Below are 27708 nucleotides of genomic sequence, written 5' to 3'. Positions count from 1 at the left end.
ATGACGCTTCTTGGACGCCAAAGAATCCTACTCGGGATGTGGTTGTCTGCGAGGAGGCGTCTTGGCACGGTGTTTCTGTTTCCATGGCCCAATTTGATCGTTTTGCTGACGGATCATGGCGTTGGTCTGGTTCAGAGTTGCGAAGATGGCAGCCATGGCAGGGTCAGTCTGGGATGGTTCAGTTATCAGAAAAGTGTTCTCAAGAAGAGAATCTTGACGACTTTTGCCGCTGGTATCTCCGTAATGGAAGGTGGTATTATTTCGGGCATCCTCCGAGGAATGGGAAGCCGTGAGGCCATTGCAAGGCTAAGAGATGTCATTGTTTGGGGAGGCATGATGAGTTCAACATCGTTTTTGCCCACTTGTGCGGATGCAGTGTCCAGAACAGAAGGGTTCTCGTTGTTGCCGGCCATGATAAATGAAAAGGTGAGAGCTTTAGTTTCTAAGTTCTTGGTTGCGCAAGAAAGCGATCAAGAAGGTGCAAGAAAGAGAAACGGGGAATCAAGGTTTCCCACAGACGGAGCCACTGTTCAGGATGAGCAGAACAGGTGGCCAGCAACGAACGGCTTGATCTTCGGTGATGGTTGAGAAAAAAGGGGTTGTACGTGCAAGATACTCCTATGCCAAAGTAAGAGAGAGAACAAAGATACAACAGAAAGTAGATAGTTTTGGGCAAAGTTTGGATTACCCCGCCCTCTAGGAATAGAGGGCTATTTATAATGTTCTCTTTGAGCCGGACTAGGTCGTCCTATTTTTGTAGGGTTGGGCGTGATTTTCGGGCCCAGAATGTAGGAAATAGTGGAAAAGGTCGTGATGAGTCGAGCAAGGGGAACTAACTGTTGGTGGGAACGGAGGCCTAGCGTGCTCGGATAGTCCTATGTTATGGGAGATATGTTGATGAGTCCTGCTCGGCCGAAGGGGAGGTTCGTCCTCTCCTTGCTCCAAAAATTGCGCTAACGCTTATTGCGTCTCTTCACACTAGTAAGTGGATTTGGTCAATTTAAGTCAATTGGGCTAGTCCAGAACAATTACTAATTTTTTTTTATAAATACGTAAATTTTACACTAAAAAACAATAGTGTTGATACAAATATTAATACAAGATGAAAAAAGTCTACTATTGATGATATAATTTTTTTTATAAACGACAAATTATATATGTTAAAAAACCCAATCAATACCCATGTGAACGTTTGGATATCCTACTATTTAATATAAAATATGAGATTACATTGAATATGACATTATTTAATTGGATAATGGCTTGTACCTAACTAACTAAACTCCAACGGTACCACATTGTTCATCAAAATAGAAATAGAAATAATTTGTCAAAAAGCACGTTTGCTAGGTGAGTTTCATCATTCAATTTTAATTTCAAAGTAGAAGAAGATTAGTTGAGAAAGAGAGCGCGGGCAAAAGCTGGAGACTGTCTGGTAGACCATAACCGCCACACAAATCTCTCCCTCCCCCCCCCCCCCCCCCTCTCTCTCTCTCTCTCTCTTCAACTTCGAGTTTAAGTACTTCTCTCTCTAAAATCTCTGCACAATGAGATTGAAGAACCTGCAATTAAGAATGGAGATTGCACTTCTCATCCCAAATTTATGGTGGTGGGACAATATCAACAACTCCACTATTTGGCAGACCGCTATTTTCTACTTCCTCTCTGCAGCTTATGCTCTCGTCTCCTTCGTTGCTCTCGTAACTACACTTTACTACTTTCATTTTCATTTTCATCTTTCAATGTCTAATGTTGATAATTCTTCACGACGCAGTTTCAATTGGTGAGAATTGAGCTACGAGTTCCTGAGTATGGTTGGACTACGCAGAAGATTTTTCATTTCATGAATTTCATTGTCAACGGAGGTAGTAACGTTTTCAACTGGATATTTTAAATATCTAACAACTTGTTTATGTTAATATATAAATATAAATAAATGATGTTTTTGTTTCTATTATATATATTTTTTCTTATTTCGGTATTTTGATTTTGATTTTACTTTTTTTGATATTTTAATATTGCAGTGCGTGCTCTGGTTTTTGGATTGCACAAGCTAGTTTTTCTCTTGCATCCTAAGGTTGGTTGATTAATTTTGATTTTTGCATGCACAGTTTATATTTGACTATGATGGTGACACTGGTGTGTACATATACTGAGTTTTGCGTGTTGAATTAGGTCTTCATTTTGGTGCTATTAGATCTGCCTGGACTTCTGTTTTTCTCAACATATACTCTTTTAGTCCTTTTTTGGGCTGAAATTTATCATCAGGCAAGTCCAAAATTATTCTCTTTTACAGTTAGAAATTATGTTTTTTTAAACTATATCCATTCTAAAGGACAAAGCCGTGAGGGTTCTCACACCCGAGCAATATCCCGTATCTGAAATGGTGCGGACTTGAGTTCGACCAGAACATTGGCCGTCGTGAACATAGTCACACCGCTGCCAGAGTTCTCACACCCAAAACAGATAATACCTTGTAGCCTCGGCGTCACAGGCTTGAGGTCGACCAGAGCAATAAGGAAAAGAGGATGATAGTTTAGGAACTTAATTGATGTTTTGTTCTTTTTTTGGCTTTCATTCTTTTGACTTCTTTTATTAGGAAGTTTTATTTAATTTTATTCAAATGACTGAACAGGCAAGGAGTTTACCAACTGATAAGCTCAAGATGATTTATATTTCAATAAATGCTGCCTTGTATATTATCCAGGTATCTATCTCATTTTCTTTCTAACTCGCAATTATATATACATAAGCTGGTCTGCACTATTTTTACATGTTGTAGTTCTTAATTTCCATGCCAATACACCACACCAATGCTCAATGGCATCTCCCTAACTGCAATATGGTTGCACTTGCGCCATCATTGTTCATCACGAAATCTTTCTCTGAATGTTGAACTTGAAGCATTGTATTGCTTTTTACTGGGCAATTTCATTTGCACTTTTACATTGTAATGACAATTTACTTATATCTAATTTCTTCCACATTTATATCAAGCTAGTCATAGATCTCTCATTGTTTCAATGCAAAAAGGAACATGTGCTATGTATGATAGTTAAGATCGTTGATCATATTACTAAAGTGTGGCTTTGGATTTAGATTTTCATTTGGATATACCTCTGGATAGATAACAACAGCGTTGTGGAGTTCTTTGGAAAGACTTTTGTTGCAGGTTCGATTTATAATCAAAGATAGGTTTAGTTACATACACTTGAGAGTTTAGGAGCGGGCTTTGCCACATATGCATAGTTTTTTTGTAAATGAAATTTTATTTTTCTTGTTCAGGTGTGTCATTTGTAGCTGCACTAGGCTTCTTGCTATATGGAGGAAGGTGAATCTTCTGCATCTTGTCTACTTGCAAGTTGCAATGATCTATGAAATATCTCTGCAGCTTGGTTAACCTGGACAGTCTTTCTTATTTCTGCCTTGTATGTATTAAATGTTTCTAGATTGTTTTGCATGCTGAGGCATTTCCCAATTGAATCTAAAGGAAGAAGAAAGAAACTTCATGAGGTATGAGCTCTTTCTTCTCAGTGTGTCTATTTGATATTATGCCATTGTGCAAATCAAATTCCGCCACAAACATATAACAAAATGCATCGTCATCTACTTTTTCATCTTCTGTTCTGTTCCAAACATATAACAAAATGCATTGTCATCTCAATATTACTTGTATTTACATAACACGGGATGTGCATTACAGGTCGGATCTGTTACAGCCATCTGTTTCACCTGCTTTCTAATACGATGTGTTATGGTAATTTCTTTGCCTTTGTTATGATAGCTATCTTTTTGGTGTTTCATTAAACATATTTTTTAAGAACAGTTTGTATGGTATTATTATTCAAACAGAATATTTTCTTAATCATACTTTTGATTAACATGCAGGGTATTTTGTCTGCATTTGATTCAGATGCATCTCTTGATGTTTTGGATCATCCTATTTTGGACTTGGTCTACTACATGGTATATTGCTCAAGCATTTTATTTTGTTAAAATCTACTGGACTCTTGATTTCTCACTTTTTTGGAATCTGAATTTGACTTTTCACTTTACCAAATACAGCTTGTTGAGATTCTGCCTTCAGCTTTAGTCCTCTACATCTTACGCAAATTGCCCCCGAGGAGGATATCAGCACAATATCACCCTATTCACTAGCTTCAATCCAGTTTTAATCTGCTAATTGGTTATGGTTTCATTGGTTCCTGATTATATATTTCGAATTTCAATTAGAGAAACAGATAAAGAAAAAAGATCTCGATATAGTCTCGTAGCAACCGGTCTTACATGGGTGATACTCAGCAACTCCTGTTGGGGAAAGTATAATTTGAGTTTAAGTTTTGTAGGGTATGCTACATGCCATGACAAGTCAGAAGAGCTGGTGACTTTCTGTAGTCATTTCTCCATTAACCTTTGCTTCATAGGTACAAGAAGCTTGTAGTGAGGCATCCATTTCATGTGAAATTTTTGTAGGTACTTTGGTTCTGACCCCTTGTTTTTACTACTTCGTATCATCTCCATTCCATCTATCAATTTCTTTCATTACTATAATTTTGTAATTTTTAAATGCTTTAGAGTGTCCAAAAAAACATTCAAACTCGTTTATTATCGTTAGAACAACAACTACAAAGAAAAGAATAAATAGAAATGTAAATCACATACAATGAACACAATATTCGATTACGCATTCAAGTGAAATGGGCACGTGTCTGCGACTACATAGTAATTGTTGTTTCTTATTATTTTTTGAATGAATTAAGATTTCAGAGTTATAAGTATACCCTTGAAATCTAACCAATTAACATATTAATAATTAATAATGAACTACACTCAGTGTATAACATGATATTATCCTTACCTTTGACTACTCTGTCTCTGTTATATGACCACGAACCATACACAACAATCTCTACTCTCTACTTTAATGAATATGAAACTTCTATGAAGATTTTTTTTGCATGACAATTGAAAGGTACAACATTCACTTAACATTGAGAAATATGTAATAAGTACAAGTAGTACTTGAACTTGTCACTAGTGACTGACTTGATCCATATCACCTCCATTTTTAAGTATGAACATTTTCAAATAATATATGTTCAGATACAAATAACTCTCCAATTTTGGGAAATCTCACATTGATATGCTTAGTTCTAGCGTGATACACCTGATTATTTGTCAAATAAATGACACTTTGATTATCACAATGCAACCGAACTCCATCTTGCTCAACACCTAATTACCTAACCAATCGTATAATTCATAAAGCATCCTTGGCAACCTCTACTAGTATCATGTACTCTACTTCAGTTGTAGACATGGCTTTATGGATTGAATTGACGATTTTCAGCAAATAGGTTTGCCTCCATGACTAAAGACGCATTCTATTGCAGACATTCTATTGCAACATGTCACTTTGTCCACTATTAAACATGATACAGTGACATGTTGTACCTTTCAAATACTTGAAAATCCATTTGATTGTTTCTCAATGACACTTATTTGGTTTGGACAAAAACTTGCAAATTTGAGTTTGTGCCAAATTTGGTCATGTGCAAATTATAATATAATTAAATAAACAACAACCCCGGTATAAGAAACCTTTGATATATTTTGAACTTCTGCATCAGTCTTCGAGACATTGATCCAATGGAAGTTTAAAGTGATTCATCAATGAATTACTCACAACCTTCAAATTACTCATATCAAATTTATATAATACATTTTCAACATAGTTAGCATTCTTATCCATGTAAATTTTCATCCCAAAATTCTTCTTAGCACCACCTAAGTTCTTTAAGTCAAAACTCATTCTCCAACAAGATTTTTAGTTCATTTACATCATGTAAATGATAAGTTGCGGTCAACATATCATCCACGTACAATAATATGAAAATAAAATAACCATCATAAAGACACCTAACATAAACATAATAGTCATACTTACATCTATTATAGCCAATATTAAGCATGTGTGAATCAAAGTACTTGTACCACTTCTTTGGAGACTACTTTAAACCAAACATAGACCTCTTTAACTTATAAACTAGTCTACCTTTCCCAATGTCATTGAAATTCTCTAGTTTCTCCATGTAGATATACTCATCAAGATTATTGTGAAGAAATGTTATTTTCATATACACCAATTGTAAATGCTTGCTTCGATTGACTATTAATGCTAATATTTCTTTGGTAGAAGTATTGTTTTGTTCAAGAACCAAAATTGGATGCGGGGTTGATATGCAAGGTTAACACTTTAACATCAAATCAGTTCAAGATTCAAGATGAGTGTGGTCAAAAGTAGACATGTGAGAATGTACCTTTTTCCGTGTGAATTGACTTTTATACTTTGGGTCATGTGGAGTGAATCTAAGATGAATTGAGGCTTAGCTATTTGGGCCTTTGGCTGGCCTAGAACAATTATCCCCAAGGAATTTTCGGGCACTGAGAGAGAATGGGAAGCATTTAGTGATTTTGGTCGGCCTTTAAGGATGATGTCTGATGCTAGTTGGAAATGAAACGCTTTGGGGTTGGTGGAAAAGTAGTGAGGGACATGAGCATTAAATGTTTTCTTATCACCTATACGTTTTTCCATAGGATCCCTACATGTCACCCTAGGTATGCAGGTAAAGGAATGATTCCCTTACTTAGGGTAATTGAGTATCTTTGACTCCTCATTCTTCTTGATGGGACAATGTATTCACAACCATTGGATTTGTTTCTTGTGTTTAATCTGGATTGTTGATTCTCGATTGATTCCTTAATAAATATGGGTTTTGCCTTTAGAGTTTATTTCTCTCTTCTGCTACTTCTCGGTTATCTCTTCTTTATATGTCTTTGCGATCGATTATTTTGCTCCAGCTTTGAATCTTCCTCCGCACTTCTCTTCCTTTTTACCAGTTACATTACTTCCCTACCATTTGAGGGGACACATTTTCTCTCTTCAATATCTCGAGGCCAACCCTTTCCCTCAAAGGTCTGTCGTAACTAACCCATTAGATTTGTTTGTACTGCAGATACCAAATTTGATTGTTTTAATGGAGGCAACAATTGTAAAGGATTATTCCTAGGTAGCCCCTGAATATTTGGAAATGCCTTCCCGCTAATACCCAAGAGGCTGGCGAGGCAATAACTTTCGTCGAAGTAAGGTCCCCTTCGGATTGGGCAATTTCAACAATACCTGAAGACAAGAGGGTGTGTGGTAGATTCGAAGGGTGTTCTATCCCTTTCTTTGAATGCATCTTCGAGAAGTTGGGTATTCAACTTCTGCTTACCACTTTCGAAAAGGAGGTGTTAAATTCTCTTCGAATTTCTCCTTCACAGCTTCATCCATAAGCTTGTGGTTTTATGAGGGTTTTTCAATATTTGTATGAGTACCAAGGAGACATATGTTCGGCCTCTAAGAACCTCTTATTCCACCTTTTCTAGGTTGATCTCAACTCTGAGGGGATGACGGTTACAGACTTGTTTTTCTCCATCGTGTGAAAAACCAAATCTTTCATGTCTATATGGGGAGTTGAAAGGATTTCAAGGAGGATTATTTCTTGTTTACACCTATCTCACCCCTTGCTCATATTTTTTTTTGCATCATTCAGTCCCCTATTGAAGAACCGGCAGCCTGTGCTAATTAGATGAGGCGATTTTGGTCCCCTTACCACTTCAAAAAGAAGGCCAATGACTATTCGGTCTCGTGTGAAGCTCTTATCGATGCAGAGAGAACCATGAAGGAGACTTTGTTTTCCTTTTCTGATTTTGAGATACGTTGTCAGATTATTTTTGAGGCGTGATCTTTTGACGAGATGAATAAGCTTTTTGGTACCCCATTTATTCCTACTTTACTTATAGCTTGTGAACTCACACCACTTCTTTTTCTACTAATTTTTCCTTTTGTTTCCAGATGCCCTAAAGAGGAAGGATTCCTCTATTACCTGCATTGTGCCTTCACAAGATTCCAAGGTGTCCTTAGTTGCGTTTATGGCGTTAGAGGAACTGAGCACAAAGAATCATGATCGTCCAGCCTCGACCGGAGCTAAAAAAACCCGAGTAAGGCGATCAATCGAGGAAGTCCTGCAAAGAAGTTGAGGCAGTCAAGGTTTGCTCCTAGAATACATTTAGGGAGTACCCCTCTTCCACTTCCCCATGTGTTGACTGGTCATTTGACTCGGACCGTGGCGGAGATGAGAGATTGTGTGTTTGCCGATGAAGGGAAATAGAGGAATCTCATTCAAAGTACAAATAAGATAAATTACATAATTGAAATAGTATGGAAAGCAAACAATTCAACATATAAATGAGATAATTCATTGCCATAAGCATTATCATCCCTTGTGACGATCTCTTGACCTTCTCCATATCATTGGTTAGATTTTGACATATTTTCAACACTTCGTCGATCTTGGTGTCTTCCATCTCTTATGGCTCTACTTTTTCTTCCTTGATTATTCGTCATCCTGTATTTCTTCTATATTTGATGAGAACTTTTATGTCTATAAGAGAAATGTAGGTGATCATATGGTTGATTGAGTCTTCAACTTCATCTATGGTATCAATGTTGAAGGTTACTAAGAGTTTGGTAACAAGACCACTTAGGGTTATGAATTATTTTAAGTTTCTAAGTCCTAATGGTCTATCAAGAGAGTAGGATATTCCTACAAAAGGTAGCTTAAAGATTCTTCCAAAATTATCCTTGTGTATGATTATTCCTACTCCCTTTATCGATGCTTTTAATGAGGTTCCGGCAAGTTTTAGGTTTAAATAGAATTATTTTACTAGATTTGGGAAGGATTTATCTGGTACCCAAGTGAAGAAATATTTCAAAGAGATTTGACATATTTGATGATAAGGTTTGTGACTTTAAAAGAGGCTTTACTACTTGTACCAAGGCCAAATCACCTTCTTCCATAGGATTGTCATCTTCTCTTCTTGCTTTCTATTTATCAACCTAATGGTGAACACACCCTTTCTTGGTGTTTCTCTAGGTTTTTGACTTAAGGAATCCATGATGATGCTTACGCAAGAGAACTCAAGAAGGATAGTAAAAGAGATGAATTTTTTAGATGCAAGAAATTTTGAGAGAACATACCTATTTATAGTGCATCTTATGACAATTTGATTGTGTATTTTTTGTAAGAAATCAATGGAGATTTTCCTGATTGAAAATCAATTCAAAATCATTCTAAAATTGAGTATGCCAATCGATTGGCTAATGGCTCCAATCGATTGGATAGTCAAATCTTTCTGGATTTTGAGCGTTCTTCATCAATGTTGAGATTGAATAGTCTTAGAACACACGTATAACTTGGATATAATCTGAAAATACGGGCTCCAAGCTTTTTTAATCGATTACCATAAGGTGCCAATCGATTGGGCTTTCACCAATCAGCCTCATTGGTGCATTTTAGGCCTTGTGCTGGATTTATTTCTTTTTTGCATCACAGTTCAACATTATTTGCACATTCTTTCTATAAAACACTTTGTAACTTATCTTTTTGGTTAGTATATATAATTTATCAAAATGAGCAAAATTAAAACCACTATTTAAGGGGTTAATTAGAGTTTTCGACTATTTCAACTTTAAAATAGTGTACTACCTCAAATGTCAAGAGACCTTGATAAAAACTTCCCTTAAAGGGAACACCAATCATATTATGGTGTGTCTTTCACTATATATCCTTGGAAGCAAGAGTTAGTATAGACAACGAGATGGATGAGTCAATCACAGACATATCCACTCAACCTATTATGAATGTCAATCACAGACATATCCACTCAACCTATTATGAATTTAACCTCTCAAATATTTTCTTTGACCATTTTCACCATCATTATACATTCTTAGATCAAAGTCTTTAAATCATTATATACTTAATAATATACCTCTTTCCTTTGCACAACTTCATTTAATATTAGCTAAGATATTGACCTGCAAAGCATACCTGAAAACACACACTAAGGTTTCACCTTTAATACTCAAATTTTCTTGGGTCCAGGTGGGTTAGTTCTTCCTGAAGGTCTAGGGTAATTACCTTTTACCTTTAGACCTTTTGCAGTGTGTGCATTTGTAAAATGGATGAATATTTTTCTTGTGCACTTTTATTAGGTTTTCTACCTTTTCTGAATCCTAGTCCATTCTTATTTAAGAAAGGTCTTTGACTTGATAGGATCAAGTCAAGCTTTTCTCTCAGTTGGGTAAAATTACCTAGGGTTTCATGTAATTCAGCTACTTCATTTTCAAAGAGATACAAGTCTCACAAGAATCATTTGAGTTTCTAATTTTAGTTACTTCAAACTTAAACAATATATTGCTTTCTTCAAGAAGCCCTAGATATTCCTTAAGGTCTAAGTTTCATTTTCTAAGTTTATCATTTTCTTAAACCAAATAAGAACTAAATAGTTGTTTATTAGATGGTTTAACATTATCTTCCTCGTATAATTCCTTTAAGCACACTTCATCTTCTTCATTGGAAGAAGATTCTTTTATGGTTCTCCTCGATATTGATGTCTCCCCTCCTTTTCTTCTCTCAAAGATTACACTCGAAGTACTTCTTCGTAGTTTCTTACACGCAAGGTTCCTTAATTTGATGTTGAATCTTCCGAAGACCGTTCAGTTACTGAGTGTGTCTTTTCAAAGGAAACCATCGGAGTTGTATGATAGAAGTTTAATGAAGTTGATAATTCTTCATTTTCTAAGCTTGTATCTTCATCTTTAACTAATTTAATTATCTCATTCAATTTCTCTATAATTTTCTTCTTCTAGGATTTTTCCTGAAATTCATGTAGGCTTCAATCTTTCAATTTATGTATTAGATTAACTTTCCAATTATTAACTCTTAGATGTTGGTTAGTGACAAATGTTCCAATACAACTTCAATATTTCTAGAGTATCCAAACTTGAGGAAACTCCATATATCATTTCAAGAGTATCCCACATTTTCTTAGCGGTTTTGAAATTGTGAACATAAAAGAATTTAGTATCATCTAGAGACATTAATATAAAAATCTTTGTTTTGAATTCTATTTCAAAATTTCTCTTTTCTTATATGGTCCAAAGAAATTCAGGTTTATATGTTATTTCACCATTTACTTGATGAGTGGAGATAAATAGATCATTGATTAATGCTTCCCACAATTCTAGATTAAACTTTGAAGAAAATTTCAACCTAGCTTTCCATAGCTCAAACCTAATGCTATTAAAAGATGGAGGTGAGTTTAGAAAGGATCTCTTGTTATAAGTCATTTTTCTCATGAGACAATTAGTCCTTAAATAGGAGTTAGGCTCTGATGCCACTTGTTGGACATTTGACTTTACAAACAAGAGGGGGTGGGTAAATTGTATGTTTCATAAAAACTTGATTTTGAATTTTTTCTGGATCGATTGTAGAGTTTGAAAACATTTTTATAAAAGTTTTTGAATTAAGTAGCAAAAAGTAAAATTAAGAAGATAAAGTGCAGAAAATAATAGTTAAGGGAAAAGAAAAGACACTCAGAATTATACAGGTTCAGTAAAAAATGAATTAGACCTGTCCCCAAGAATTGATCTTGAAAGTATTCAATCAACTTATAAGTTTTTAGTAGGTTAAACTCTCGAACCCCCTTATAAAAGGAAAATGAAGTTTGTGACTTTCTTCCAACCAAACATCAAACACGAAGAAAAGTGACGAGTCTTTCTTCCAAATGATGAATCAAAGCGGTTAGTCTTCTTTCCACAATAAACTTATAGTGATTAGTCTTCAATCTTCAAACCAAGATTTTACACTGGCTAATCTTAAACCAAGAAGAGCTTTTAACACTGAGTTGAGCTCGCGAACCGGACCTTGGTTTTATAACAGGCTAACCAAAACCTTTGAGATTTAAACACCGAGAGTATCTTGAACTGTACATTGGTTTTATACGGGCTAACCAAAAAATGAAATTTTAATACCGGGCTGATCTTGAACTGATGAAGATTTTTGAACAGGTTGAGCCTTCGAGTCGAACTGTGGACTTAATGACTAAATGCCCTGCTTTTAAGGGGTTTAGCTTAGAACCCCAATAAAAACAAATTTCATTAGTGAAATTACAAATTTACCCTTCCAGAATTACAACTGACTCGCAAAACGATTTTCTAGAAAGTAATACAGCTAAACTTTTAGAGAGAGAAAGTAAAAAAGAAATCTTTTAGAAAGAGAGTGAGGAGTGAGGAATGAAAGCTCGTGTTTCTAGATGTGAAAATATGTGGGAAGAGACTTCTATTTATAGGTCAGAGGTTGGCATAAAAAAAAGAAAAATTTTGAGGCCATAATTCATAAGCCAATCGTTTGCCATTATGCACCAATCGTTTGGTAGGCCTAAAAACAATCGATTAACAAGTTTAAAAAGACAAGAATATATATATATATATATATATTATTGTTGCCTATCATTAAGATGTTGCCCTAATCTCTTAGGGAACATTTTTAAAACACAGTCGATTGAGTTAAGGTGTCAATCGATTGCAAAGACAAAAATTTCACATAGCTTCTCTGACAGCTCCCAATTCATCTGACACGACTGTAATGCATTTTAAAAAGGATTTTCTTGAGAAAAATAAGTTTGAAAACTTGTTTGTGTGTATGTGTGTGATTTGACATATACTTTATGAGAAAACCCTAATGCTTTTACAATATATATTCACTCAGACGCATTTGGGCAGACTTTCACATACTTCAAATTTTGTTAGATGCTTAAATTTTGTATACACTTGCTTGAACTTTACTTTGTGATGAGGCTTGAGTTATATTCCTTTTAGGTGTCATCATCAGAGAATCAAACTTATAAAACCCTATTGATCTGCTCGCATCTTTAACATATTTAGGCTTGAATTTAGTTGTTGTCATCTAAGACTAGTTGTCATCATCAAAAACATGTTCGTCTTTAATGGAACTTCCTTGATTAATAACCTGCAAAATTGTGAGGGCAAGGTGTTGTTTTCATGACGTCAAAACATTGTGAATCAACTGCAACTAAAATAGAATCTCAAAAACCAAGCTGGTGCAATCAACACAGGTAGTTTTGGCCACAAGACATTAATAGGTCGACTCATGGAAGCAATAGGTCGACCTATTACAAGGTGACTCTGAAAGATTCTAAGTAAAGAATGAATGCGTCGACGCATTACATGCATAGGTCGACTGTCACACCCCAAAATTTGCCCATACTAGTTCTCTTATACAAAGTCAAATCAGTACATAAAGCTCCAGGACACACTCTCCTATGCAAGGCTCTGAAACTAGGGTTTGGCTTATTAAAAGAAAAAACAGTGAATCAATGGCTCCAAGGCATCTCATATGGCTCAATATATCCTATATTACCTCCATGACAAGTATCAAGGCCTATCTCAAAGTTCTGGCCACTCAAAAGTTCAGAAAGTCAATAGTCGACTGGTTGACCTAAAAGGTCAGCTGTGGTCAAAGCAAAGTCAAAACTCCTGATTTTTTGTCAAGACCCTCATATTGAAGTATCATTCACCATTTGATCAAGAATTGATCATGGTTCATCAAGGAAAGATCAAAAATCAACAAATCAAAAAGCTTCTAAATTAGGGTTTTGTATAGGAAAAGTCAACTAAACTTTGACCAGCCATAACTTTCATATGGAACATCCAAAATTTTCCATCCAAAGCTCATCTTGAAGGAAATTTGACTCTCTACAATTTTGTCTCTCACATGCCAGGTCTAAAAGTGCTCCATTTGAGAGATATGGACCAAAACATTATAGGTCCTTTTCAAAAGTCAACAAAAAGTCACTTTTTTCAAAAGTACACACAAGGAGCATGGAAAATAATTTTGACATGAGACCAAAGAAATTGGTTAGAGGACTCTCTAAGGTTTCTAAAAAGTCTTAGAACACTTCCATACCTCAAAAATTGAGAGAGATAGGCCTTATTAAAGTTGGGTCATCTTGGAGGGAAAAATGTGAAGAAACTTGGAACTTTTTGCAAATGGGCCCAAATTATTTTGCTTCAATCTTGGTCCCCAAGTATTCAAGAGCCCAAAATTTCTTTGCCACGAAAATATATGATTAACTTGATTTATTTTGATTTTTTATTCTAATTAAAAAGAATTAAAATCATATAAATTAGAAGAAAATCAAATATTTTATAAAAGATATGATTTGGACCTATTTTCATTATCAAATATATCATATAATCATTACAAATTCGTGCAAATAATATTTGGAGAGATTAGATTGAAATTGAGCAAATTAAGAAAGTTTTCATGAGAGATTTTCAATCAAATTTCCAAAACTTTCAATTCAAGATTCAAAAGGATTTCCTTCAGTTTTATCAACCCTAATCAATCTCATATATATACTGATCAAAGCCAGATGCTAGGGAACACGAATTGCTGCTCTGAAGAACCCTAGTTTCATCCTTCAAAGTTCAAGAAAAAACCAAATTCGGTTTCTGGTTTGCAAGCCAATTCAAAGTGCTTTGTTGTTTCCAACACGTTCCTGAAGGCATTCTGAATCGATCCAGATCGTTGCACGCATTCAACAACCCCAGAAACACCTCCGATTTAGCAAGGTAAGTCAAAACTTTCTTTGACTCGATTACATGGATTCATACATCATTCTTGAAAATTAATGGCATATTATTGATCCTGATCATGTTATGGTGCTATCTGGAAATTTATTTGCATTTATATGGTATTATGAGTGTACGGCCATTATTAGGTTTAGGACCTTCAAAAGGGGTTTTGTGTTCTAAGTACAATTAGGGTTAATAATGAGGGCCATTATGCTCGTGAGGATGAGACGATCACTATGGTGTGGTCGCGAAGGATTTTCTGTGGTGTTTGCGTGTATTCGTTGATATGCAGGTCTACGGCAACGGCTGTTAAAACCATAGGTAAAACACAAAGGACCTAAGGCGACGGTCCAAGGTTGGGGATGATGGCGTGGCAGCCCATCATTGGTCCAATTCAAAGGGATTCTGGCGCGCAGAATTTCCAAAGGGGCTATTAAATCCAGCGCGCTCTTGTCCACACGCATGCCATGGATCCTCTCATATCTAACCGTCAGATCTTAGCCTTCTTCAATCCAACGCAAAGCAGACTGCAGGTCCATCACACTTCTCCCACGCGTGCCACACCTGATAAAAGCTAAGTTTTTTTCCAATTTTTAACATATTTAATTATATATATATATATATATATATATATATATATCATTTAATTTCTTTTTCTTTTCTCTATAATAATATAACAATTAAAACTATTTTATAAAACTTTTTTTTTATATAATTTATTTATTTATTTATTTTATATATTTATTTCATGTTTTGTTATATATTATTTATATTAATTTTATTTTCTTAATTACATAATTATATATTTATTTTAATTACATATTTTATTTTATTTGTATTTATCTATTTATTTATTTCAATAATTCACATTTATTTCATGTTTACTATAAAAATTTCATAAAAATTATCTCTACTTTCGATTTAATTATCTTATCCCGATTTAATTAATTAGGTCGCGAGACCAATAATTAATTAAATCGTATACGTTTTCTTATTTAAATTATACCCTAATCAGGGTTTGTGATGAACATTCTAATACACTAAATATTTCTTTGTGCCTTTCATGCCTTTTCAGGGTTACCGACAGGGTTCCTCCCGACTACGCGCCATGTCAAAAACGAAGCTAAGTACCCTATTTACGTTAAAAAGTCTATTTTGTTTCCTCTTATTAGGGTTTGTCTTTTAAATTGCCTACATTCACTTTTTGCCTTTTGCCTCGCCATTTTTCAGGGTTAACCCCGAGGCTTCCCGCCAACCATATCAGATCAAATGCGAAGCTAAGTATCTATTTTTCCTTATTTATTCATTTAGCCTCACAATATTTATCCTTTTATTTTAGGGTTAGTTCTTTTGCCTTCGAACTAATAATGCACTCACTCCCTCTGTTTATTCTGTCTTTTTCAATTTTCAGGGTTCGTCGACTGCCAAAGCTACGAGTACTGGTAACCCTAAACCCTGATATTTCTTGTCTATTATTACTTATGCCAAACCCTATTAAGGGATCCGCTGGTTACAATTCCCCTCTCCTCCGCTGGTTTCATTTTCCCCTTCCCATAAATCGTTTATATACTGCGTGGTTAGTAATTTAGGGAGTGCAAATTTAAACTGGATTAGAGTCACCAATTTATAAGATAATATAACTGAATTAACCACGTGATTGTTGCACACACGCACTCTTTTGGGGTAACCTCTTTGTTGCCTTGTTGTCTGTTGCCTTGTTGCTTGCTGCCTGTTGCCTTGCTGCCTGTTGCCTTGTGTTTTTTTGCAGAATAAGCCATGTCCCTCGAATACGAGGATACCTCAGCCATGTTGCCTCGATTAAAAGGTCATGGTCCCTAATGATGCTGCCTTCGATGCACTAACATGACCTCGACCCTCGGAAGTTGCCTACGAAAAAGGCTGAGGTATCCTCTGGTTGCCTACGAAAAAAGGCTATTCTGATCCTTCCCCTTAGACTACCTGCCCCTTTATGGCATGGGTCAGTCTTTGGGCGAACGATATCTCGATGACCCTTCAACCTCCAAACGAAAGGCTTCCCGCCCTCTTATGGCAAGGATAGACCCTTTCATTCTGAAAGGCTAAAAAGAGACCTATCATCTGAGTTTAAGGTAATTGCCCCTAATTGCCTTGCAATGCTCAATTTTTTATATTCTTTCTCAAAATTCTTCAAAAAAAAACTGGCTACGCTTATTTACGAGCTAAAGTCCATTTTTCCTCTTTCATCTACATTTTCTGAAAACGAGCAAGCAAAGCAATTAAGAGCCCATGGCAAACCATGGATGCAAAGGGTGCTTTACACCTTCCCTTTGCATAAATTACCCCCCGAACTTAGATTTCTTTAAAAGGTTTTTTTTCTGTTTCTTTTTGCCTTTCTGATTTAGTTTGGATAAAATAAAAGTCGGTGGCGACTCATGCTTAACCGCGACATTTCGATCGATAAAAAGTCAGTTCACCGTATTACAGAACTGGCGACTCTGCTGGGGATTTTTCGATAAAAGAGGGGTTACCTTAAAAGTTTAGGAATCACTTAATTATTTTCTATTGTTTGCTTTGCTTGTTTTATTTTTCAGGGCTGTTTTGGGAAAATTGAAGGACGAATCCTATTCCCGGATTCAAGAACACTTAAGATTAGGAGTGACATAGTCATGGCGACCTCTTTCACATATGTGGGAGATGAGTCAATATGAAGTTCACGCTTGAGTTAGGACTCCATAGCATATGCACACCTTTCTCAAATGAGGGGGGTCTATGTATGTGTCTGTGGGTGCGCCGGAGCTCAAGGACCTTTAGTTACCCTTAACCCATCCTTGCCTTTAGGAACGTAGTGGGGGGACTACTCTTGACAAATGTTAAGAACTAGTCGCTACCCGATGCTACAATTCAGATAGGCTCTTTCTCAAAGTATCATTGCATGGTGCGAATGCATCATGTCCGAGGGTGCTTTAGAAGGGCTGACAATTCTGGATAACTTGTAGAACCCGCTGCTGAAATCTCCTTATCCATAGAATTACCCTTGGGAAGGACACCTGATCAGACTCCATGCATGCCTTAAGCCAAAAATTGTGTGACTTGTGTGACTTACCTGCGTGTGCTACTAACCTTCGTTTTCTTGCAGGTTTTGTTGAAATGACTTGTTTGTCCTTACTATCTCACACTACGCCTAATGCCCTGCATTCACATGACATCATGACATCATAAGCATAACATGATTTAACTAACCCTTTCAAGGATCTTAGGAATTTAGGGCGCACAATTTCAGGTGCCCTTATCAAAGGTTGATTTCCTAATCAAGGGGCAAGAGGATTTATTTTTCTCTGGCTACATACCTTCCAATTCAAAGACACAGTACCTAATCAAGGGGCAAGAGGATTTATTTTCCTCTAGCCATGTGCTTTCAAATTCAGAAGTATCCCGAATCAGAGGCGATGACCCACTCGATATGGTGAGCTTGATTCTCAAAGAAGAACGTCCAAAGACGAAAGCCAAAATTCTCTAGACATAGCTGTGTTTGATTCACTTTCTAATGTTGCTAACTAAAAGCCTAAAGATCCTTGAAAATATTGCATCTGCATTCATAACATTGCATAACAGGTTTCTTACAATAGGTCTCTCATCCTCCCTCGCTGTTTATTTCAGCATCATGGACCCTGAACAATCTGTCAAAAATCTCCAAGCTCAGAACAACCAATTCCAAGGGATGATCTTTAACTTGGCCAAGGGGCAAGAAGAATTAAAGGCACTTCTGATCAAAAAGGAGAAGGATCAACATAAGCATCAAGGTGGCCAAGATAATCAGAGATCCAAGCCTAAGCGGTCATTTTCCCTGTTACCCATGCCGTTGTCTCAAGTTCTGCAACAACTGCTCAATCAGAACTTGATAACTCTATTGCCTCCATATTCACTTCCTACTAACCCCGCTCCTGGGTATAAGTATCATGCGAGATGTGCTTATCATTCAAATAGTCCGGGTCATGATACAGAGGATTGTGGACCGTTGAAACACAAGATCCAAGATTTAATCGACGGCAAGATCATTGATTTCCACTCACCTAAGGAACCTCATATGGCTAATGTTGTGTACAACAGGAAGGGTCGCAATGAACACAACCAATCTGTGGGGACAATTCTGATCTCTACACCAGTTCCACAACAAAGACGCAAGGTAGCCGCACCCAAGCGTCAGTTCACAAAGATCAACATGACATTGGCTGAAGCATTACAACAGATGTTGAAGAAAGGGCTGATTACTTTGAGGGATCCTCCTGTAAAGCCCAACACTTCCGCTCCTAGCTATAAGCCCAATGCGAGGTGCGCGTATCACTCCAATAGCCCTGGTCATGATACGAATGATTGTTGGCCATTAAAGAACAAGATTCAAGACATGATCGATGCTGGTGAAATTGAATTCCCTCATCCCAAGACTCCTGTAGTGATCACTACTCCCATGCACAATCACGACAAGACTGATTAGTGTCAGAGGGGATGAACTTTAGATCATTAGATTTACTTTTATTTGCAATTTCTATTCTGTTTGTTTAAACATTCGACTTATGATAGACATTATCTGCTTTAATAATTATCATCAGTGCATTGCATATGTTTGTCTTGAATACATTATTTCGTTATCACTCAATCTAAATTGCGTATTTACTTTGCACATGTTTTATCAACTCCTGCTAAAAGCTGTACACCTTTTAAGGGAGGATGACGAAAACGATACCGCAACCTCATACAGTACGCTTTTGAGCGGACTATGCTGACGATGTACAGGCATTGTTTCAATTCCTAAACAGTGGAGATATAAGGATGTTAATCCCTCGTCAACCCCTTTGAGCCTAAGGAGTAGAAGTTTCTTTCTCACACAAATTAAACCCTTAATCTTAACATGGGGCAGGGTAGTTCTCGGTTAATTTGGCTGTGTATTCTATTTTAAGAGAATCATTCAGTACACCTTTTCATCACAAACGTTCATCCGCACACATCAAAGAAGTGTTGGAGATGTCAATCAAAAGCCAATGACGGTTCATCAATCATTAAGCAAGGCAATCAATACCTTTCAAAAAGAAAAAATGATGATACAAAGAAAAGCCTGCTAAGTCAAAAAATCAAAAGATGACTTAGGCAAAAAATCAAAGCATCCCGCTGACTGTAAACTCAAAATAAACAGTTCAGGCAAAAGTTAGGGATATCTAAAAGATGAAAAAAGAAGTCAATAAATTTTTGACCAACTCAAGTTGCGACTACCAAAAGGAAGAAGTGACTGCCATCTCAAAAGTCTTCTCTGCTTATGAACCATCAAAGGTGCAAATCCAAGAGTCTCTTGGAATCTGAATGCATAAGTTGAATTAACTGAGCTTAGGACTGAAGATCATCACGAAGAGGGGTGGGTACAATCAAAATTTGAGCCTTTATCTTTTGTTTCTTAAACCGTGAACCAAGCCACGTTACAACCCTTGAAAGTCCTAATTGAAGCATGGTTAGTTCGAAAGCATACTGGCACAACAAAGGTATCCCGACCCCTTAAGGTTTACCACTAATGCTGAGTTGATACCAAGTTTTTTTTATATCACGTTTTTACAAACATCACGCTTTTACATCTCCTGTTTTAATGTTTTTCAACAAAAATCAAGACAAACGTATGCATTGCATCTCATGAATTCATTATTAAACGTATTCTGCTACATAATTTCAAATGTTAGCATCATAAAGAACTTACACAGGGTACAACTAATGACTGAAAGTTATCCCGACAGACAAAATTACTCCGAGGAGCAATGTCTCTACGTATACAAGGGGCATGGCACGCTTTGCCCAATCAATATGGGACAATCAAGTCAAGATCCCAAGAATCTCTCAAATGCCGAACAATCAAAGACATATATCCCGAATTGGGTTCACACTATTTCCCGACCAATCTGGGGCAATCAGGTCAAGATCCCGAGGATCTCTCAAATATGCCGAAGCAATCAGGGGCATGCATCCAAGTAGATATGAAGCTACTTCCCAATCAACATGGGGCATTGCCCTGGGCCCATGACTACTAGGGGCATGTTGCCCATAGCGCACATCTCATAAAGTCCTCGCGAGGCGAATCTTTTCAAAGTCCCTACTAGCAGGGGCAAATCTATGCAAGTCTAGTTTGACATCTTGATCAACACTCAATGATGTGTCCTAATCAAATCCAAGAATGGTAGTTACTACAATACTGGGGGCAACTTCCAAGACACCCATGTCTCCCCACAGAGCCGGGTTCACAAGATCATATCCCCACAGAGCAATCCTCAAGAAGATATCTTCAAACATACTTGTCCAACAAAGACATGTCTCCCCAACATAGTTTACATCTTCAACATTGCCGGTTCCCCGACACCTTGCTTTTCTCCGACATCTCTCATCCCCAGTCAGGGTACATCAAGATCAATCATGCAAATGACTCTCATCCCCAAGCAGAAATCATAAACCCCCCAGCTGAGCATCTTCAAAACAAGGTCAGACAACAAGACCACAAGGATATATAGATTTATTTTCTCAATCAAGACAACATAAATCATAGTCATACGTCATAAGTCATAAACATATTCATACATCGCATACCTTACCTCATAATGAACTCATGCATAACATACAAAGTTTCTCATTTATTTTGAGGGACTCATTACATAACACATGCATCACGACATTATATAAATTGCTACACATATTGCAGAATACAGGTACAAACAAATGAACGAAATCTCCAACTTTCCAAGATCTAATTCATTTACCACGAACGGTAATGACACGATCATTTTCAAAGATCTAATTCAGTTACTACGAACGGTGCTGACACGGTCAACTCTCAGAGGTCTAATTCTATCATCACGAACGGTGTAGACACGATCACTGACCTTCCTAGTCTAATTCAGTTACTACGAACGGTGCTGACACGATAAGAGAATCTAATTCTATCATCACGAACGGTATAGACACGATTATCTCTCCAAGATCTAATTCGGTTACTACGAACGGTGCTGACATGATCGACTCTCAGAGATCTAATTCCATCATCACGAACGGTGTGGACACGATCAACTGTTTCTAAAGTCTAATTCAGCTACTACGAACGGTACTGACACGACAAAAGATCTAATTCATATACCACGAACGGTAATGACACGATCATCTAATTCTATCATCACGAACGGTGTAGACACGATCACTGACCTTTCCAGTCTAATTCAGCTACTACGAACGGTACTGACATGACAAAAAGATCTAATTCTATCATCACGAACGGTGTAGACACGATCATCTTCCAAAGTCTAATTCAGTTACTACGAACGGTGCTGACACGGCCAACTCTCCAAAAATCTAACTCATCTACTATACGATCAACATTCAAACAACTACTTCTCAAACACTTCAGTCTCGACATCTGGATGGCATCTTTAGGCCCATCTCCATCACACATCTTCTCGAAACACCTGGATGGCATCTTCAAGCCCATCTCCGACAAAGGTCCCTACTTCAGCAAGGGCAAATTTTTCGGTATTCTAGTGTTCAATCCTCTTCTACCTTCAGATTCCGACTGGCGCACAAACCACTCTACATCTTCAGATATAAGAAAATTGAACAGGGGCAGCTGTCACACCCCAAAATTTGCCCATACTAGTTCTCTTATACAAAGTCAAATCAGTACATAAAGCTCCAGGACACACTCTCCTATGCAAGGCTCTGAAACTAGGGTTTGGCTTATTAAAAGAAAAAACAGTGAATCAATGGCTCCAAGGCATCTCATATGGCTCAATATATCCTATATTACCTCCATGACAAGTATCAAGGCCTATCTCAAAGTTCTGGCCACTCAAAAGTTCAGAAAGTCAATAGTCGACTGGTTGACCTAAAAGGTCAGCTGTGGTCAAAGCAAAGTCAAAACTCCTGATTTTTTGTCAAGACCCTCATATTGAAGTATCATTCACCATTTGATCAAGAATTGATCATGGTTCATCAAGGAAAGATCAAAAATCAACAAATCAAAAAGCTTCTAAATTAGGGTTTTGTATAGGAAAAGTCAACTAAACTTTGACCAGCCATAACTTTCATATGGAACATCCAAAATTTTCCATCCAAAGCTCATCTTGAAGGAAATTTGACTCTCTACAATTTTGTCTCTCACATGCCAAGTCTAAAAGTGCTCCATTTGAGAGATATGGACCAAAACATTATAGGTCCTTTTCAAAAGTCAACAAAAAGTCACTTTTTTCAAAAGTACACACAAGGAGCATGGAAAATAATTTTGACATGAGACCAAAGAAATTGGTTAGAGGACTCTCTAAGGTTTCTAAAAAGTCTTAGAACACTTCCATACCTCAAAAATTGAGAGAGATAGGCCTTATTAAAGTTGGGTCATCTTGGAGGGAAAAATGTGAAGAAACTTGGAACTTTTTGCAAATGGGCCCAAATTATTTTGCTTCAATCTTGGTCCCCAAGTATTCAAGAGCCCAAAATTTCTTTGCCACGAAAATATATGATTAACTTGATTTATTTTGATTTTTTATTCTAATTAAAAAGAATTAAAATCATATAAATTAGAAGAAAATCAAATATTTTATAAAAGATATGATTTGGACCTATTTTCATTATCAAATATATCATATAATCATTACAAATTCGTGCAAATAATATTTGGAGAGATTAGATTGAAATTGAGCAAATTAAGAAAGTTTTCATGAGAGATTTTCAATCAAATTTCCAAAACTTTCAATTCAAGATTCAAAAGGATTTCCTTCAGTTTTATCAACCCTAATCAATCTCATATATATACTGATCAAAGCCAGATGCTAGGGAACACGAATTGCTGCTCTGAAGAACCCTAGTTTCATCCTTCAAAGTTCAAGAAAAAACCAAATTCGGTTTCTGGTTTGCAAGCCAATTCAAAGTGCTTTGTTGTTTCCAACACGTTCCTGAAGGCATTCTGAATCGATCCAGATCGTTGCACGCATTCAACAACCCCAGAAACACCTCCGATTTAGCAAGGTAAGTCAAAACTTTCTTTGACTCGATTACATGGATTCATACATCATTCTTGAAAATTAATGGCATATTATTGATCCTGATCATGTTATGGTGCTATCTGGAAATTTATTTGCATTTATATGGTATTATGAGTGTACGGCCATTATTAGGTTTAGGACCTTCAAAAGGGGTTTTGTGTTCTAAGTACAATTAGGGTTAATAATGAGGGCCATTATGCTCGTGAGGATGAGACGATCACTATGGTGTGGTCGCGAAGGATTTTCTGTGGTGTTTGCGTGTATTCGTTGATATGCAGGTCTACGGCAACGGCTGTTAAAACCATAGGTAAAACACAAAGGACCTAAGGCGACGGTCCAAGGTTGGGGATGATGGCGTGGCAGCCCATCATTGGTCCAATTCAAAGGGATTCTGGCGCGCAGAATTTCCAAAGGGGCTATTAAATCCAGCGCGCTCTTGTCCACACGCATGCCATGGATCCTCTCATATCTAACCGTCAGATCTTAGCCTTCTTCAATCCAACGCAAAGCAGACTGCAGGTCCATCACACTTCTCCCACGCGTGCCACACCTGATAAAAGCTAAGTTTTTTTCCAATTTTTAACATATTTAATTATATATATATATATATATATATATATATATATATATATATATATATATATATATCATTTAATTTCTTTTTCTTTTCTCTATAATAATATAACAATTAAAACTATTTTATAAAACTTTTTTTTTATATAATTTATTTATTTATTTTATATATTTATTTCATGTTTTGTTATATATTATTTATATTAATTTTATTTTCTTAATTACATAATTATATATTTATTTTAATTACATATTTTATTTTATTTGTATTTATCTATTTATTTATTTCAATAATTCACATTTATTTCATGTTTACTATAAAAATTTCATAAAAATTATCTCTACTTTCGATTTAATTATCTTATCCCGATTTAATTAATTAGGTCGCGAGACCAATAATTAATTAAATCGTATACGTTTTCTTATTTAAATTATACCCTAATCAGGGTTTGTGATGAACATTCTAATACACTAAATATTTCTTTGTGCCTTTCATGCCTTTTCAGGGTTACCGACAGGGTTCCTCCCGACTACGCGCCATGTCAAAAACGAAGCTAAGTACCCTATTTACGTTAAAAAGTCTATTTTGTTTCCTCTTATTAGGGTTTGTCTTTTAAATTGCCTACATTCACTTTTTGCCTTTTGCCTCGCCATTTTTCAGGGTTAACCCCGAGGCTTCCCGCCAACCATATCAGATCAAATGCGAAGCTAAGTATCTATTTTTCCTTATTTATTCATTTAGCCTCACAATATTTATCCTTTTATTTTAGGGTTAGTTCTTTTGCCTTCGAACTAATAATGCACTCACTCCCTCTGTTTATTCTGTCTTTTTCAATTTTCAGGGTTCGTCGACTGCCAAAGCTACGAGTACTGGTAACCCTAAACCCTGATATTTCTTGTCTATTATTACTTATGCCAAACCCTATTAAGGGATCCGCTGGTTACAATTCCCCTCTCCTCCGCTGGTTTCATTTTCCCCTTCCCATAAATCGTTTATATACTGCGTGGTTAGTAATTTAGGGAGTGCAAATTTAAACTGGATTAGAGTCACCAATTTATAAGATAATATAACTGAATTAACCACGTGATTGTTGCACACACGCACTCTTTTGGGGTAACCTCTTTGTTGCCTTGTTGTCTGTTGCCTTGTTGCTTGCTGCCTGTTGCCTTGCTGCCTGTTGCCTTGTGTTTTTTTGCAGAATAAGCCATGTCCCTCGAATACGAGGATACCTCAGCCATGTTGCCTCGATTAAAAGGTCATGGTCCCTAATGATGCTGCCTTCGATGCACTAACATGACCTCGACCCTCGGAAGTTGCCTACGAAAAAGGCTGAGGTATCCTCTGGTTGCCTACGAAAAAAGGCTATTCTGATCCTTCCCCTTAGACTACCTGCCCCTTTATGGCATGGGTCAGTCTTTGGGCGAACGATATCTCGATGACCCTTCAACCTCCAAACGAAAGGCTTCCCGCCCTCTTATGGCAAGGATAGACCCTTTCATTCTGAAAGGCTAAAAAGAGACCTATCATCTGAGTTTAAGGTAATTGCCCCTAATTGCCTTGCAATGCTCAATTTTTTATATTCTTTCTCAAAATTCTTCAAAAAAAAACTGGCTACGCTTATTTACGAGCTAAAGTCCATTTTTCCTCTTTCATCTACATTTTCTGAAAACGAGCAAGCAAAGCAATTAAGAGCCCATGGCAAACCATGGATGCAAAGGGTGCTTTACACCTTCCCTTTGCATAAATTACCCCCCGAACTTAGATTTCTTTAAAAGGTTTTTTTTCTGTTTCTTTTTGCCTTTCTGATTTAGTTTGGATAAAATAAAAGTCGGTGGCGACTCATGCTTAACCGCGACATTTCGATCGATAAAAAGTCAGTTCATCGTATTACATCGACGCATAGAACTTTGAGGTTATCTCGGGTATGCGCACACTGACCCTTCAGGTCGACGCATCAGCTTTTGAACCTCAAATTGCGTCGACGCATGGATGGAGCAGGTCGACGCACAAGACTTTGGGGAACTCACGGGAATGCGCACGCCGACCCTTCAGGTCGACGCAAGTGTCACACATCCCTCTTTTTCAGGTGCAACAAACTCAATAGGTCGACCTATGCAGAGAGCAGGTCGACCTGTCGCTTATTAATCTGGTTTTTCTGCTGTGTTCAAATTGGTTTATGCATCAAGTGTGGTATAAATACTCAAGTGATCATTCAATAGCAAAACAACAAGAAACATGAAATATAGACTCAGCTTCTTCTCATCTTCAACCTTTCGCTTATTGATTGAGAATCACACATAATCATCTTTCTCGATCGAAGTAAGGAACGTGTGTTGATAAGGTTCGACGGTAGAGTTTGTCTTGTTCGAGATTCGACGGTAGACATTCATCTTGTTCGAGTGAAGATTTTTTAGGGTGTTGCTTGTATAAAACCTTAGGGTTTTTCCTTCTGTTAGAACAAGATTTGTTCTGATCAATATTCTTAGTTTTGATGATAACAAGGATATGAATTTTGTGTGAGATAATGTGGTACTCTAATACACTGCAATTTCCCTTTCAGGAAATATATATAAAGAGTATGCACAAATCAGCGCTCAGAAGCTTTGACTCAGAAGGTTCAGCATGCAACATCAGAACATGGTCTGGCAAGACACCAGAAGATGGTCAAGCAGAATCAGAACATGGGTCTATGGAAGCATCAGAAGAACTTGAGATCAAAAGCAGAAGCACTGAAGTTCTCATGGTATCACGCTCAGAAGCACTTCAAGGTCAGAAGACAAGAAGATGCTTTGCACCAAGCTGTTTGACTTTGATGAAATTCAAACGTCGTATACACAAACATCAAATCAGAAGCAAGTACAAGATGGCAGGCTACGCTGACTGACAAAAGGAACGTTAGAAGCTATTAAAGGCAACGTCAGTAGATACAGCGTAAACAAGGTTCGAGGTAGTTGACAAAAGAGTGAAACATTAAATGCAATGCTGTACGGAATACGCAAAGCATTAAATGCTCCCAACGGTCATCTTCTCAAGTGCCTATAAATATGAAGTTCTGATGAGAAGCAAGGTTACCGAATCTATTGATAATTAACTTGGTGAAACGCTGTTCAAATCAAAGCTCTCAAACTTCATCTTCATCAAAGCTCACTACATTGTTGTTGTAATATATTAGTGAGATTAAGCTTAAACTTTAAGAGAAATATCACTGTTGTGATTATAGCTTTTCAGAAGCATTGTAATACTCTTAGAATTTGATTACATTAATTTGTAAGTAACTAGAGTGATCAAGTGTGATCAGAATACTCTAGGAAGTCTTAGCTTGTGTCTAAGCAGTTGTAACTAGAGTGATCACGTGGTGGTCAGGATACTCTAGAAAGTCTTAGCTTGTGTCTAAGCAATTGTTCCTGGAGTGATCAGGTTGTGATCAGGATACTCTAGAAGACTTAGTCGCGGACTAAGTGGAAAACCATTGTAATCTGTTGAGATTAGTGGATTAAATCCTCAGGTGAGGTAAATCACTCCAAGGGGGTGGACTGGAGTAGTTTAGTTAACAATGA

At 36.8% G+C, this 27708-nt stretch overlaps 1 protein-coding gene across 1 annotated transcript; it reads left to right on the top strand.

Annotated features, from left to right (window-relative positions):
* Positions 1-1338: 1338 nt before the first annotated feature.
* Positions 1339-4567, top strand: LOC131600023 (tobamovirus multiplication protein 1). The gene is made up of 11 exons (XM_058872255.1): positions 1339-1700; positions 1775-1865; positions 2025-2077; positions 2176-2268; positions 2636-2707; positions 3100-3172; positions 3286-3331; positions 3450-3513; positions 3704-3757; positions 3889-3966; positions 4066-4567. Exons 1-11 carry the CDS (start codon positions 1548-1550, stop codon positions 4156-4158), a joined length of 870 nt encoding a protein of 289 aa, XP_058728238.1. The 5' UTR covers positions 1339-1547; the 3' UTR covers positions 4159-4567.
* Positions 4568-27708: the final 23141 nt, after the last annotated feature.

Source organism: Vicia villosa, linkage group LG1 (genome assembly GCF_029867415.1).
Source record: "Vicia villosa cultivar HV-30 ecotype Madison, WI linkage group LG1, Vvil1.0, whole genome shotgun sequence".
Lineage (NCBI taxonomy): Eukaryota > Viridiplantae > Streptophyta > Magnoliopsida > Fabales > Fabaceae > Vicia > Vicia villosa.
Note: the sequence above shows the minus strand (reverse complement) of the source record. Positions and strands in the feature narration are given on the sequence as shown.